General features: G+C 52.8%; 1 protein-coding gene across 1 annotated transcript in view; it reads left to right on the top strand.

Annotated features, from left to right (window-relative positions):
- Positions 1 to 15920, top strand: part of LOC122380714 (frizzled-4-like) — a 43742-nt gene that overhangs the window by 9552 nt on the left and 18270 nt on the right. The window contains exon 2 of the mRNA XM_043364119.1: positions 8244 to 8410. Coding sequence (XP_043220054.1) covers positions 8244 to 8410 — 167 coding nt within the window. The remainder of the gene's footprint in view (positions 1 to 8243; positions 8411 to 15920) is intronic.

Raw genomic sequence — 15920 nt, forward strand, 5'->3', positions numbered from 1 at the left:
AGCCTCCCGCCGCGCCGGGCCCGTCACGTGACCTCGGCCGGCCGGCAGCCGCCTGCGGACCGTCACCGTCACGTGACTGCGGTGGATCGGACCTGGCCACTGCCGGATACGACTGGACGCTGGCTCACGCTTTCGTCGTCAGGTGTCGCGCAGATTTTTAGTCGTCGTACGCCGTCTAACATCACGCTGGCCCTTTTTCCTATTCCGCATTTAATTAGGCAGCTGGCGACGCCTCTCAGAACTCTTTGCTGTGCGGGACGGGCATTGCCCTTTTCCCGGCGTACATTACGCATAACGCGCACACTGCGCAGCACCGCCACACCGCAGTACATCCGCGTACTGCCCGACGCGTACGGACACAGTGCCGTGAATTAGCATGAACACAATGTGGCGCACTTTGCATGCGGCCGGCGCGCGGCGGCTGTGCCCGATAAGGTGCGGCGCGGCGGTCCGGGTGTCACCTGAGACAGCGGACAGGTGACAGGTCCGGCGGCGACACGGCACCAGTGCGGCGCCACACGAGATGTGCGCGCCTGATAGTGGGGCCGCGCGCCGGGAGAATGGCCGCCGCGCGGCGACGCTGCACGTGCACCGCACTGTGCACTGAGCTGTGTGCAATGTGCACAGTGGATGGTGTCGGTGTCTGAAGAACGGCGTGTCTGCTGTCGGGCTGAGCGGGGTCGGGTCGGGTGACTGGCGATTGCCCACGATAAGGGGCGGCTCGGCTCTTTACATGGAGGTCAATGAGTTTCGTTGGACATCTGTTGACCACTACCGCGTGCAGTCCCTGTTCAACCGACTTCAACTGATGTCTGAACGTCAGTTGTTGCCTGATGGCATCACCTGAGTCATGTCACATCAAAATTGTCTTGTCGAGACACCAGATGAAGTCACTGGTCCATGCATACTTGAGCTATCTGACCTGCAGTTTATTCCATCAGCTCAGGCGGAAATAAATGCATGACAGGTGACATCAGGTGACATCGCGGGCTATGCCAGATAATGTGTCGGCCTTTCACAGTTCCTTACGCGACACAAGACAATGGCCTGCGTCACTACGTAGACTCCAGGTGCCCTGGGTAGGCGACCGGTGCAGGTGGGCTCAGGCCATCCGAACGGCGCAGCCATGCGGACCAGGCGTGTGCGGGCCCCGTGACGCTCCTTTTGACGACACATTCCCAGTACGTGTAGGGTAAATGTCGAACGTTCCCGTGTAGTGGGTACTTTCCAAACACCTGATTCTTATCGTCAGACAACGTCATCCAGACAGGTACATAGTGAGAACAATACGGGACACGTCAAAATGGAGTGTTTTTCGTGTCCGAGATAACGCAACGCTGGCCGGACCACCAAAAAACGACCGTGGGCAGTTGTCAATGGATGTTTAATTTCTGAATGTGGAACTAGTTTCTCGTTATCAGCAGTATATGTGACATGTCCACTGATGCTATCGGGCTATTGCGATATTGTATTCGTATATGAAGAAGGCTTTTTAATGCGTGGCATTTTACGCGGCTCCGCATTGTTGTGAACTAATCAGCCATATCTCTTGTTCTTTTTAAAAGCGATTCTCGTGTCATCGGTCTACATTTCGTCACGATGAACTGACTAAATGTGTAGACATTTGGAAAACGGCGAATATACTCATGTTAGCAATCTAAGAAAGGACATTCCTTTTCGTTCTGCCATCGATCCTATATTTTGATCAATGCCTATATGCATGTTGCTACTTGCTTCATATAAGGCAAGCGGAAAACAAATTTATTGCTCGATGCATGCATTGACACATACGTCACGTGAATGACCTTGGGCATTGTGCGACATCGGGAAAAAGAGGAAAATTGCTGTTCAGAGCACCGCATTTCCTGTTTTGTTGGACCATCAGTGGTGCTAATCAAAATGATATTCAACTAAGGACGAAGATAAACATAAAAATGGACGAAGGAAACTGTAAGCTTATTTTCCCTAGGTACCATTTCAACCCTTCTGAGCCTACGTGGATATCCGTCACATTCCAATCTAATGTTTCTAAAATACGGGAGATATGTAGGGGAGAGCGGGGCCAGTTGAAACACGGGGTCAGATGAAACATGGCTTTATTTTCAACAGTATGCAACATATGGCGTTGCCGACACCACTGCGCATCCGCGCTCGACCACTTCCTTTGTCAACGGCGTTTGGGCGGCAAACGGACGGTAATTTTGATTTGACACTTGTTTTTGTGTTTTTGAGGGGCGTTTGGGAGAAATCGTTTTAATGAATATTTTGTGATATCTCATATACCTTTGTTTGCTGAAAGAAGAACTCCTAGCTCCGGAATAACACCTTATTTGGCCCTTCATTCAGCATGATGCCGTCCCTCCAACTCGTTTGACATGTGCTTTACGGCGCGTGCGAGATGGCGGAAGCGGATGGGGTCAATTGAAACGCTTTTCTGAGGGTCAGTTGAAACAGGGCCACAGGCCGTTTCAATGGACCCCGGTGACCTTTGCAATGGTTATTGTTCAGGGGCTGTAAACATTAAAGGGACCCTCCCACCTTCAAAAAAGTTTATGAATTGGCATGAAAGTGATGTCGCTCGGTTCAGAAAGAGCGAAAACGAATATCTACCAAATTTCACCGAAAAATATTCACCGGTTTTCAAGATATTAGACTTTTACTTTTGTTTACTTTTTTGGGATCTCCGCTGTTTCTAGCGACTTTATTTTAGAAGTGCGGCGTTTGCGGCAGATGTTGCGCGCAAATAGCATATACCACCGCGTGCTACAAAACGTTTTAGTCAAACATTTAAAAATCGTTAGATATCTGTGCTGACGTCACACATTCAGAGGGGTATACCTAAGCATTAGCCCCTCTGAATCAAAATGCTGCAATTTTGAAATTCAATATTTCCGATTTAAGGCATTTCTCGATGTTGTGAGTGCCGAAACCGGTAATTGTGAGCCAGGGACCCCATTTTGGCTATCTCAACTCAAATCTAATGTTAAGGTGGGAGGGTCCCTTTAAAGGAAATAGTCCACCTTTGAAATGAGCTTTTAAACTGAAATAGTAGTTTAATAGAGCTCAATTTTTGACCCCTTTTTCTCCAGCCTTTTGCTTGAAAGCACACTATAGCCTGAGATATTTCTCATTTTCCTCATCCGCCCATTTTACCATAGTCTATGTACTTTATGTCACCTATTATGAGGAACTTTGCACTTTTAGCTTTCCAACGACCTATTGAATGTAGCATTTGGAAAAGTAAACCGGACAAAATATCTCCTTAAGAAAGTGGCCTTAAAGAGGAAAACATTCCATTGTTAAGAATAGGTGCAATTGACCCCATAGGCTGGTTCAATTGACCCTCGCATCGGGGTCATTTGAAACGGGCGTAGAGCTGTTTTATAAGCATGCGTTTGGCAGCAAAATATGTTTGAAACATAATTTTACATATCTTAAAATAAAGCCAAAAGAGCATATTTTTCATGGCATTGTGCATTTTTCGATATGCCAACTAGATCTCGCTGTGCATGTCAATATATAAAAAGTGGTTCAACTGGCCCCGCTCTCCCCTAGGCATCCTTCCAGATAACAATGCTTCGGTCTTCAGGCAGATTTCGATGGATTGTGTCCGTGCCGTGGACCAAACGACACTGCATTATCAATAGAACCGAACACCTCCGACCTTTAACCCGGCAGGCGGTGGGCCTACCAGCCACCTTCCGCGCGGTGGGGGGGGGGGCACTTTTTTGCCCCCCCCCCGTATCTCCGAAACTACTGGACGGATCCGGAAAATTCAAACGGCGTTCGATAGCCCTGTCAAATTTGTCGAAGGAAACCAAATTTCATTGACCTCGGGGTCACCGATGACGTCACAGGTCAGGTCAAAGATAAAATGTTTCACCGTTCACGGGGCTTCTAGGGAAAGCGCTATAACACCGAGTAAAACGCATTTTGTCGAAAATCAGCGATAAGGCGCCAGTTGTCTAGTACATATGTTGCTATTAGAGGTCACTGGTCATACCAGGTCAGGTCACAGGTCAGGTCACCAAAGGTCACCAAGGGTCACCACATGAGCCCAACTTTACTAAGGTTATGCGATGCATGTTTTATGGCCAGTTTTTCATTTCCAACTCAATGGTGTTGGTTATAAGACCATCAGGTACGGTTTAGGTCACTTTCTGGTGGAGGTCAGGTCAAGGTCAGGTCAAAAAAGGTCAAATTTCAAAGTTGATATTTTTGCATAAAATGGGTATCGATTCGATGCAGCTCGTCACGGGGAGTCTAATGGTGGTCTTTGTTTTGCGCTACGAGGTCTAGAATTGCTAAAAATTGAGTTTGAAAATTTGACGTCATCAATTTTGAACAGTTTTTTCGCTATAACTTGGCCAAAAAAAGAGGTATCGATCTCAAATTTGGTATGTAGATAGAAGGCGGTAGGGGCTATCACATATATTCCGGTTTTTTCGAACTTCAAAAAACTTTTTGGATTTTTTGGCTAATATATTCAAGAAATCTATTTTTTGATTGTTGGGGGTTAAAATCCAAAAAATTCGAAAAACCGAAATAGCAGTTTTGTAGCTCTTTTAATTCCACACCTTTTATGTCTAAAACATTTTTCTGTATCTCTAAAGCTGAAGGCCTGGCAGCTCTTCCCGCGAAACCTTTTTTTGGGGTCGAAAATGGCAAAAATGACGTCACTCTGACGTCATTAGCGGCCAACCTATCGTAGCCTTTGGAAAAATTTTTGGTCACCATGTGCGCTAGCTGCTCCCGGGAGGGTACTGAAAGTTTGGTGACGATCGGCGCAGCGGTTCTCGAGATATATCAAAAAAACTAAAAAGGGGGCAAAAAATTGCCCCCCCCCACCGCCTGGAAGGTTAAATTGGCGTTAGCTCTACTATTTTCGACGTCCTCTGGCTTATGAGGTCGCACTGCAACCACCTGCGTCCACCTCGGCCAGTTCCTCCGCCTGTGGGAGCTGAGGCAGCGGCGCCGCCCGGCCGTGCGCCGTTTATGTCTGTTCGCGGCGGGGAGTCGAATGGCTGACGTGTTCTGTATGTACCGCGCCCGTGCACAGAGGATGCCGCTCGCATCGCGCAAATGACGTCATAAAACGCGCCACTGACGTCATAGAAAGCGCCACTGACGTCATAGAACTCGCCACTGACGTCACAGAGCACATCAGTGACACTGCGAGACGCACTGGTCACATGGATGTCCCATCTGGGTAGCTAAACACTTACCCAAATTTCAGCTTCTGCACATCAAAGTGCAGGCGACCCATTGATATCCCGTCCTATTGCTCGTTTCGGCTAACCGGTCCTAGCGAACTGACCGGTCACGATGCTCTAACATCGAACGATTCCTATATCTGACACAAACGGATAGCCTGAGTGACGCGGCTCATTCCCGTCCGCAAGTGGGACTGCTGCTCAGTCGCTCTCAGTCCAACAGTCCAGATGTATCTATTCAAATGTCGGTTCAGCTGTCGGTTCAGCTCTCGGTTCAGATGTTGGGTCAGCTGTCGGTTCAGCTCTCGGTTCAGATGTAGGGTCAGCTGTCGGTTTAGCTCCCGGCTCAGATGTTGGGTCAGCTGTTGGTTTAGCTCCCGGTTCAGATGTTGGGTCAGCTGTCAGTTTAGCTCCCGGTTTGCTGTCGGTGCGGCCGTCGGCTCAGCTTTAGACTCCAGTGTCTGCTTTGGTATAGGTTTTTTTACTCTCAGATGTCCAGGGTTCCCCGGCCGGGGCCACTCGGAGGCCCAGTAGCAGCCTGAGGGGCAGCAGGGCCGTGTGTGGCGGAGCAGAGACGTTCTGAGACGCGTTTTAGCCGCCCCACTGTTCGCACCGGGTCGTTAAGGCCGCGTAAAACCGGACCCGCCGGCGCCCCCGATAAATATACACAGGGCGGCCGGCGAAAAATGAAACTGGGCCTGTTTGCCCAACGGCCAGCCGCCGCCGCCGCTCATAACCGTCCCAGATGGTGTTTAAACCAAAACGGTTTTTGCTGCAGTTCTTTTGGCTTCAGTGTTTGTGGCAGATGTTTCAGGTGATTCTGGGAATCTGTTTACAAACCCTGCGAGTTTTCCAGGGTTCCAAAAAGAAAACTTTCACCTTTGTAATATCTTATGGACATGGGACGTCTCGTTTGTTTTGCTCTCCCAGTTACAGTTAGGCCTACACCATATTTTGACGCAAAGATCGCGATCGGATGGGTAGATTGGACTTGACATTAATTGTAGATAAAGCCTTACAAATGCACCGTTGATCTGTTTGTGCCATGTTTAGCTGCTATCTTTCGATGGATGCCGAAGGAACTGATCATTGATCTGGCGAAGCAAAACCAACAAACATCTGTTGACTGTTGAACACCATGTCTGGCGTCCCGCGTCATAAATGGAGCATAAAAGTCATGGTCATGCCATGTGTATTATTTTTTATCGACCCACTAACTTACTGCATGTAACCGCCGACCATACGTCATGCCTTTTTTGCTCTCATGCTCTGTTATTGTCTTCTGCCTCCTGTCCGTCGTCTCGACTTTTTGTCCATGTTTTTGTTTCCCGGCCCCTGCCTAACCCGTCTGTTGTCTCTCGTCCTTGTCTTGTCCTCGTCTCGCCCACATCTGTCTCACTCCCCTTCCCCATCACTCCCGCTTACCCCTTCTCCTGCCGCCTGCGTCGACTCCACTCCAGTTTTTCGCCTCCCTTCCCCCAGTTTCTCGCCGCCCTCCCCCTAGTTTCTCGCCTCTCTCGCCTTGGTTTCCTCTCCTCCCTGCCTCCCGGGCCGGTTTTCTCATCAGTGCGTGGTCACGCCGCGGCAGGGGCACCGCCGGCAACATCTGGTCCTCGACGGATGTCCCGTCACGTGATACCGACAACACAAAATGCCGCCGGCACTCCCCTGGTCACGTGGTATCTCTGTAAGGCAGCGAATCGGTGCTATGGCCGGTCACGTGCACAGTGCACCTCCCCCTCTCCTCCCCCCGATGTGTAACACGGAATGATAGAAAATGGCCGCTCAGGCGTCCAGAAGCTTTGTCGAAGATGGCCGACCATTCTGCGAGCTTGCCTCGTGTTTCACTTAGTTAGTCGTGATGCCTCATGCCTGCAGGGTGCAGTGGTTTCAATGAAGCATACTCACCTAGTTGTTTTTATTCTGAACAGGTAGTTATGTGGGCCTAGACACAGTCTGCCTTTTGATATTGGTAAAGAAGCTCAAGAATGTCGAGACAGACCGTTCTAAGCTAAGCGATCTTTTTGTTGGCCGATGGACTAATCGCAAGAACATGCCACATTACGTCATTGCCTATCCCGAGGAAGCGCTCCTCACATGCTGCGAAGCATAGCAATAGGTGACGGAACGCGAAGGGCACCGGGGCACCGTGTCCCCCTTTGATTTTGACATTTTAACATTAGCCCAGTGGGCGTTGCAGGGAAAGAATGGGACCAAAAGTCGGCACTGCCCCCCCCCCCCCCCCCCGCTTAATTGAAGGTGTTCCGCCGCTACTGCTGCGAAACTCCCTCTTACACCGAACATCAAAGATACCTTTGCTACAATAAAACGTAATTCTCAAATAGACTTATGATACGAAATTAAATAACCTTGATAAGAATGGCTCCCGCAAATAAGGCTGCATTCCATCTAAAGGAGCGTATATTTGATGGTTGTTGTTAGTGGCAGTAGGGTAAAAGTTCATAGGTAGGAAATGTACATAGACAAGAGTTGTGGGAGGGACGGAGACTTTTCTTCCTATGATGACCCGGTCACGGAATGACCGCCGCGCCGGTCAGTGCGGTCACCAGACGGTCTCCAGGGCGGGGCACGGGCCAGTGGTCAGCGGGTGGCACGTGCAGCGTGCTGACCGCGCGCGGAAGCCGGCACATCAATCCGCTGCAAGACGAAATCAATCATCATCAATCAGGCTGCGCGGCGCCGCTGGCCGGGCGGCGGCGGGGCGCCGGGCCTCTGAGGCCGCCGCGCCGTCACCCGCCGCGGTCACCAGCGGACATCAAACAGCCGACCGGGCCGGCAGCGCGGGCCGCCGCCACGCCGTCCACATGCTAATACCGAGAACGGAGATAAAGCGGCCGCTAACCAGCCCACACCCGAATGTAAATCACCCAGCGGGTGGTGAAGGACGCACCGACCATTCTCATCAGACGCCATGTTTCAATCTCTCGGCGCTCAGTGTTCCAAAGCAGATGTTGTGACGTCCTGTGGCCTTTCGCCGTCAGCTAACAATCCTTTTTCTCTGGTTGCCAGGTGGGTGATGCTGACCGTCACCTGGTTCCTGGCCGCCGGCCTGCGCTGGTCGCATGAGCGCATCCAGCAGAAGAGCACCTACTTCCACCTGCTGGCCTGGGGACTGCCGGCGCTGAAGACGGCCGCCATCTTGGTATTACAAGCGGTCGACGCTGACGAACTCACTGGTGAGTCACGGACAGCTTATTGTCACTGCGGGGTCGCGGGGAGGTCATAAGGGTAGGACCTCCTTTGTGTCGTCTGCGGAAAGTACACAATGTCATTTTCGCCTCCCTGTGCTTCCAAGTGTGCTTTAGGAAAGACGGGAAGTAGAAAAGTGGGTTTTATTGGAGCAAGACATCCCCATCCCGACCACCAGGCCTTATTGGTGGGAACCATTGCTTTATCGTGATGTATATTGTACGAGTATATGGCTATGAAGAAGCATACTCATTACTCACGTCCCTCCCAGTCCCTTGGGATCATCTCTATAGGAAAACGACATACGAATGCCCAATCTCACCAAGTTATGTAAACTTAATTTCAGGGTAGTATATTTGTAGTTACGGAGTGCCGTGGTGGGGTAGTTTGACATTTTACCTCAAATTGAGTTCTCGTATTTCGAATCTTTTAGCGTTAAAATTACTTCTCTATTATAGCTCAGAATCAAATTACGTTAGGTGGCGGAGAGCTTTGGCAACAAATGTCAGCTATTTCGGACTGCAGTTTCATGGAAGTGCCTCTCAGACATGCACAGTTTGCCAGTGGCGCTGTTACAGTCTGTATCGCCAGAATGGGTAATGTATGTCCCCACCAGGAAAACGTTGTCAAACATTCATCCCATAAACATGTCATTATCGGCTCGCCAAGTCCAGTGTTTGATTAACGATCGTACCAGACCACAATTGATCTGTTTGGACTGGAAGTGTATGCTCGGGAGTCTGGGTTGGCCTGTTTTGATTGAGGCTTTAGGGTCTGGATGGTCCTGGCGTTACTCTGACTGGTCGAGATCACTGGTGTACCCCAACCCATGGAGCCTGCTTTCTAACCTAACCTAACCACACTGTTTGTAACCATACGGTAAAGGTCCACACGGTATGAATATGAAGCTATTTTATGAAGCCTGAATTATGAAAATGTCGACTGAAATCTAAGCATAAGGCGAAGAGTGCGTCTGCAATGAGAGTCCCAGTGTCCCACATGTCTCACTGTAGCTCTGTGATGGAAAATATGGCATATTGGATCACTGAACGGCCGACTAAATCTGAGTCACGGGGCTTTCGGTGGCTTTCGGTGCGATGTTGAAGGATGACTTCGCGTGTACGAAAAGTAGCAAACGTCAGTCTTACGGCTTTGCCATTGTTTTGGTGACAGCGCCTTGGGAATGATTTTTCTTTTGGATATGTTGAATGTCATGTTAATAAGGGGAAACAAACACCGGTTATCGTTAATTCTATGGACAATTAGTCACTTTTTCATCTTTTTATGTCTCGCCCTGGAGTGACTGGTGGCAGCTTTTTAATTAATTAAGCGTGTCTATTTGACTTAATTGGCATTTGTTGCCTTACATCGTTAAAATTCAAATAAGAATTAGTGCGATATGTTACCTAATCGTCCGCAATTTTATTTAAAGGTCATGAAGCGCAGCACTCTGTTGAAAAGGCGTAAGACCCCTCTAATCTTGCCTTTACCTGTAGACCTTGCAGGCTTGTAGGCCTTCCTGCGGACTTATAGAGGCGTACAGGTCCTCTAAAATGCGAGACGAGGCAAGAATAAACAGTGCCGTCACACGAGCTGTAAGCCAGCCTCACTGCAAATAAATCACACCCAAGCCCAGAAGAAAGCTGCTTATAAGTATGCTAAGGAAGACATGTTGCTGTGGCTAATCCTTGTATGAATGCAGCCTCATCTCAAATCAATATGAAGCACTTGTGTGCCTGAATGTCTGCATGACGTCGCGGTGGCCAGCATCGTTTGTAGTTGGTGTGCGGCGTGAATGGCCCCATCCAGTGGCCGTCGCGGCTGTTTGGGCCGGCGGCGGCCCCAACTGGAGCGCCGGCCGGCCGCCGGTGCTGGAGCTGCCAGCTCGGGCGCCACATGGCTCCAGCGCCGGGCCGCCACCCCAACTGCGAGCGGCACTATTAATAAACAAGACCGGCGGCATGCCTCGACGCCGGCGGCGGCTCGGCGGCGGCCTTCTCACCCCTCCCCCGCCCCTCCGTTCCTCACCCTCCCCTCCCCTCCCGGCCCGGCCCGGTCGGCCTACTAAGGTCACCCGAGAGGCCATTGATCACTGTATCGAGTCAGTTTAGGAACGGGCACGGTCCATAAAGACGTCAGCTGACCGGCCGGCACCGATGGCCCCCGGCCGGGCCAGATTTACTGGCCGAGATAGCCAGCCGTTAACGATACACTAAATCCTTTCCGAAACGAGGCCGGATAGAATGACACTGAGTGACTCTGCCGGCGGCCCGGCCGCGCTGATGGCGGCGGCGCGGGGTGGGTGAGGTCCGCGGAGGGTGCTGCACAGGGTGGCCGCCGCGCCGCGCCGCGCCGTGCTGCGCGCCACATGTGACGCTGCGGACCGGTCCTGGGCTCCTGTGCCGGCCGGAGCTGCTGTCTGTCCGCGGATAACGTCCACCGGCGCCGTCCAGCCGCGGATGAGCCGACTACCGGCGCCTGATATCTCTGCCGTATGAGCCCGGCTGGCGGCCATTCGCCCGGTAATATGTGCATATATTCAGCGTGTCGTGATGCACCGTGTCGTTAGTGTCGCTTTCTGCTCACTGCCGAGGACAAGTGTCATGTATCTGGCCGGAGACACTCCTGCCTACAGGCCGGCGGCATGCATATCGGTGGCCCTTTTATTGCAGCCGGGCCGCTGCAGCCGTGCACTGTGTGGCCCGTCCTGACCCCGGCGAGCCACCCGGCCGTGCCAGCTCTGCGGCCGGCGAGCATCGGCGGCGGCGGCGGCGGACCGCAAAAATACCACCCGCCCCCGCCCCCGCCCTCAGCTCGGCCGGTGTTTATTGGGCCCGTCCTCAGGCAGCCATTGGCTGGCGCGCGGCGCCGGCTCGCCGCCTGTTTATTTAACCGATGAACGTTTGCCCAGGTGAGACCAGCAACTGTCGACGTTAAATAAACAAACGTCGGTGTCCGGTGGCAGGACCAGTCAGATGACTGGACCATCCGCGTCACATGCCATAGGGCTGCATGGGCCCAAAATCAGAGACCACGTCAAAATACTCCTATGTGCGGAGCGCGAAATTCCTGGAACCGATCTGTCAATTGTCGATTCGGAATTTCCTTAAGAAATTTAGCCAGCGACTATCAGCTTCTGTGTGTGAAGCTCACAGATGCTCACTTTGTCGTAATCGAAGCGTTATTTGGCTTGCCTATCAAAAGAAAAACCTATACCTACTGGGTCCTACCGGTCCAAAGTCCATGGCTTCGGTCTCGCTCAGGTAGTTGCTTTTACACTGCACTCTGCAGACCCGACGTCTTCACCAGCGTCAGGCTTAGGCGATGCCTTTGGCAGAGGCAGAGAAGCTTTAGGGTAAAAGGCAAGCATCTGACTTAGAGGGATTTTAGAATGCATGTTTTAGTTGTCCAATTTCCGTTATTTCACATGTCAATAGTTGGTTTCCAGAAGAAGCCTTCAAATCAGGCGTCTCCCAAACGACAATTAAGCCAAGTCCATCTGAGCCATCATCAAAATAGTTTTCCTTATCAGAATCTTCACAACGACACCTCAATTCACTTTCCCGCTATCGACGTCCATGGCGGACCCGGTTGTTCGGGCCGCATCACCGCCGCCAATGCGCTCCTGTCCAGGTAGCTGCGTCAGTGGCCGCCGCAGGTCGCCGAGAAACGACGCAGCGCGCCGCTACAAAGACCCCGCGCCGCCACCCGGGCCGCGGCACTTCAAAGGCGGCCGCCATCGGGCGTCCCGGCGCGCGCGCTCCATCAAGGGGCGCGGCGTCATCGCGGTGCGCGGCGTCACCGGACTGCGGCCGTGACAGCGGCGCCTCTGAGGTCCGCCGCCGCGCCGCCGCTCCAGTTTTGTCACCTCACGCGATGGGGCAGTCGACCAGGAACCGGCCGACGCCGCACAAAAGTGGCGCGACAGGGCAAGCCTGTTCGCTGGTGGCGGCGAGGACGGGCGTTGGCAGCGCTAGGACAGCCCTGTGGTGGTCCTGCTGTCCCGCCAGTAGCACTGCCATGTCACCCTGCCACACACACCTCTGACCCTCCGCTGTTCCGGGCGCAGGGATGGCAGAGCAGCTGTGACTTGACTCGGTAATCATGGCATGCAGGGATGCGGAGCCGGAGCCGGAGTCGGAGCCGGAGCCGCCGGAGCCGGCATATTTTGCCCGGAGCCGGAGCCGGAGCCGGAGCCGTGAAACAATATAGCCCGGAGCCGGAGCCGGAGCCGGAGCCGCCAAAAAAGGGGGCGACTCCGGCTCCTTTTTATTTTTTGAAGAGGAAAAAAATACCTAATTGACCTAGTTCGGTTTGACAGTACAAGGCAGTAAAACATATCGTACTATTGGTCTCAATATAAGTGCCCAGGCGGCCTGTAGTTTTGATGCGGTGAATACCCTCACCCTCGCCACAATGCGAGTGGGGGTGGCGCTGGCTGGGAGGAGGGGTGCACTCGGCCCGAGTTGTGGCGAGGGTAAGGGTATTCGCATCAAAACTACAGGTCGCCTGGGCCCTTATCTTGAGACCAATAGTACGTCATGGGCCATCAAGTGAATGAAAAAGCCGAATATCCCCAGTATCCCACAGTACGCAATCAACTTCCTGTCTGCTCCTCCCCCCCCCTCACGTCTACTGCATCCCCAGAACATGAGGACCGGTCATCAGGTGACGGCCATTGTTTTGAAGCCAGTGCAGTGGACTGCGACTCCCAGCACCGTCTCTTCCCACCCCCCCCCCACCCCCACCCCCCAATGCAGCCGAGATGGGTGTCAGCTTACGATGGTTCAGTGAACTCCGATTCGCGGCGACTGCGTTTCCAATGCCATCGCTTCCTAGTCCTTTGTTCTGCCAGTTCTCTCCGAGGTGCGTTTGCGCGGGGACGCGGTGAGCCGGTCATGGCAAGAGTAGGTAACGCGTATAACCAATCAAATTTTTCTTCCACCCGTATTTAATTGATTGCATAGGGGATGTACTGAGTCGGAGCCGGAGCCGCCGGAGCCGGACCATTTTACTCGGAGCCGGAGCCGGAGCCGGAGCCGCCATAACATTTCACCCGGAGCCGGAACCGGAGCCGGAGCCGATTTTTTTCTCCGGAGCCGGAGCCGGAGCCGGAGCCGTTTGAAATTTCCACGGCTCCGCATCCCTGATGGCATGTCATCCATTCAAATTCCTACCCCGTTTTAGGTTCATTCTTACCCTTACCCTTATCCGATCAGCGAGTCATTTCTGCCAGTTGTTTTGTGTCGCCACTTCATTTACTCGCCTTTTCATTGTCGTTTTCGTCTGTATGCAGCTACCACAGCTAACATGCGAACGATTGAGAGAGCACCAAGAGCCCAATGGAGTCTGCTAAACGATATAACTCACGTCAACTGGGCGGGATGCAGAACGCCACCCACTTACCAAGCAGCAATGGGGGCGTGGCACGTAGCGCTATTTGCTCACTTAATAAGGAAATGAACGATGACCCTCAGTAATGCATGAGTGCGAAGCTAATGCAATGCATCACAGTGACAAGGCGTCATCCGTTCGCCGTTCACACTTGAAGAATGGCCCATGTTTATTCTGACATGCCTAAGTAAGGAACATGACGTCAAAGAGTTCTCGGGAGCCATCCACCAGACTCGTTGTGGAGTCGTTCGGAGTGCACACGGCCGGTGCTCATATGTAAATGACGGCCGAGTGTGTTGCCTCAGACGGCCGAGTGTGTTGTCTCAGACGCCCTGTGTCTCTCTCTCTGGTCTGGCCGGCCCCGCCATCTGCACACAGCGTGGCCTCTGGACGGCCGGGGCGAGCGGCTGTCCGGCGGGCGTCGCTCTCTCAGCGCGCTCTCTCGCGCACTCGTACGGTAGTGCTGAATCACACGGAGTCAGTGCCGCCGGCGGCTGCCGTGGCGGCCACCTGGGGTTCACCCGTGCACTGTGGGCAGACGCAGCACAAACGCACCGGTCGGGCCAATGACACTACGTTGTGTGCATGGAAGACCGAATTGCGGCGGGACTGCGCGGGAGAGGCCCCGGGCAGTCGCTGACGACATCGTTGGCCCGGCCCCTGGAATGTTTCAATTGCGTTGCTTTAGCGGAAATCGATCAGGTTTCTGGGAACATCAGGAAAGGCTTGCGTCTTCATTTTCCAGGAAATAGATGTGCTTCACTGTAGGTAGGTAAGCCTTTTATTCAAAAATTGGTATGTTCTTCAGCAACTGAAAATTGTTGTCAAATGACGACCAAACATGCGTCGCATTTCATCAGCTCTTCTGATGGAGCCTTCAATATGCACTTTTCTTTACCCGGAATATTTCAAGCCGCATTACCAGCAGCCTTCTGGTCCACATTTGCACCATCTCGGCGGCGCCAGGGCTCGGGATATTCCTGGCCAGAGAGGCGCTCGGAAGCGATATTTTCTGGTGTTTGAAATGTCTGTGACGTGTTTGCCGCGAAGACAGCGCTCGCGCCGCGCTGGGTGTCATAAACAGAGTGTGACAGCCGCGCGCCGGCACTGCAGCGCCAGCCGATGGGGTCCTGTCGAGTGGCGACAGCCCAGCCGCCCGCGCAGAGGCCCGCTGGGTGACCTGGCAGACCTCAGACAGCCAGAGGCCCGCTGAGAGGCCTGGCAGACCTCCGGAACTCTGCTAGGTGACCTGGCAGACCTCAGACAGCCATGAGGCCCGCATAGGTGACCTGGCAGACCTCAGACAGCCAGAGGCCCGCTAGGTGACCTGGCAGACCTCAGACAGCTAGAGGCCCGCTAGATGACCTGACAGACCTTAGACAGCCAGAGGCCTGTTGAGTGACCTGGCGGACCTCAGACAGCCATGAGGCCTGCTGGGTGACCTGCTGAGTGACCTGGCAGACCTCAGACAGCGAGAGGCCCACTGGGTGACCTGGCAGACCTCAGACAACCAGAGATCTGTTGGGTGACCTTGTATTCTGGTACTCTTGTATTCTTGTATTTGTAATAGCCGACTACAGGCCTTGCAGCCCATTTACAGTGACAGTCACGATGGCAGACCTGGCAGAACGCTACTCTTCTGGGGACCTAGTGGACCTCAGACGGCTAGGGGAACTATCATGGGTGTTCTGACTCTTGGCAGATTTCTGGGGCTCCGGTGATGACCTGGTAGATCTCAGGCAGCTAGGGGAACTGATGGGTGACCTGGTAGACGTTAAACAGCTAGAAGAACTGCTGGATGACCTGGCAAATCTCAGCCCTCCTCAGGATCTGGGGGAGCGGATGGTGTTCAGTTTTACACGTACGCGGTCTTTTACATGGCAGACCATGGTAAAACTTCGAGGAGCCGCTTACCTTCGCCATTTCTTATTTATATTAGCCACTTCCCTTCTGTCCTGTGGATAACGTGGTCCTCATAGTGGAGCGTTCTTCCTGTCCTGTGTGATCGCATCTGATCTGTACCATACAACATTTTCTCTCCCCTCTGGTTGCAATGGTGGTGCGTTTGAAAATAGGTCGCAGGTGTTTGGCAAGCTGGCAATA

The sequence above is a fragment of the Amphibalanus amphitrite genome, unplaced genomic scaffold (assembly GCF_019059575.1).
Source record: "Amphibalanus amphitrite isolate SeventyFive unplaced genomic scaffold, NRLGWU_Aamphi_draft 000105F_arrow, whole genome shotgun sequence".
Classification (NCBI taxonomy): Eukaryota; Metazoa; Arthropoda; class Thecostraca; order Balanomorpha; family Balanidae; genus Amphibalanus; species Amphibalanus amphitrite.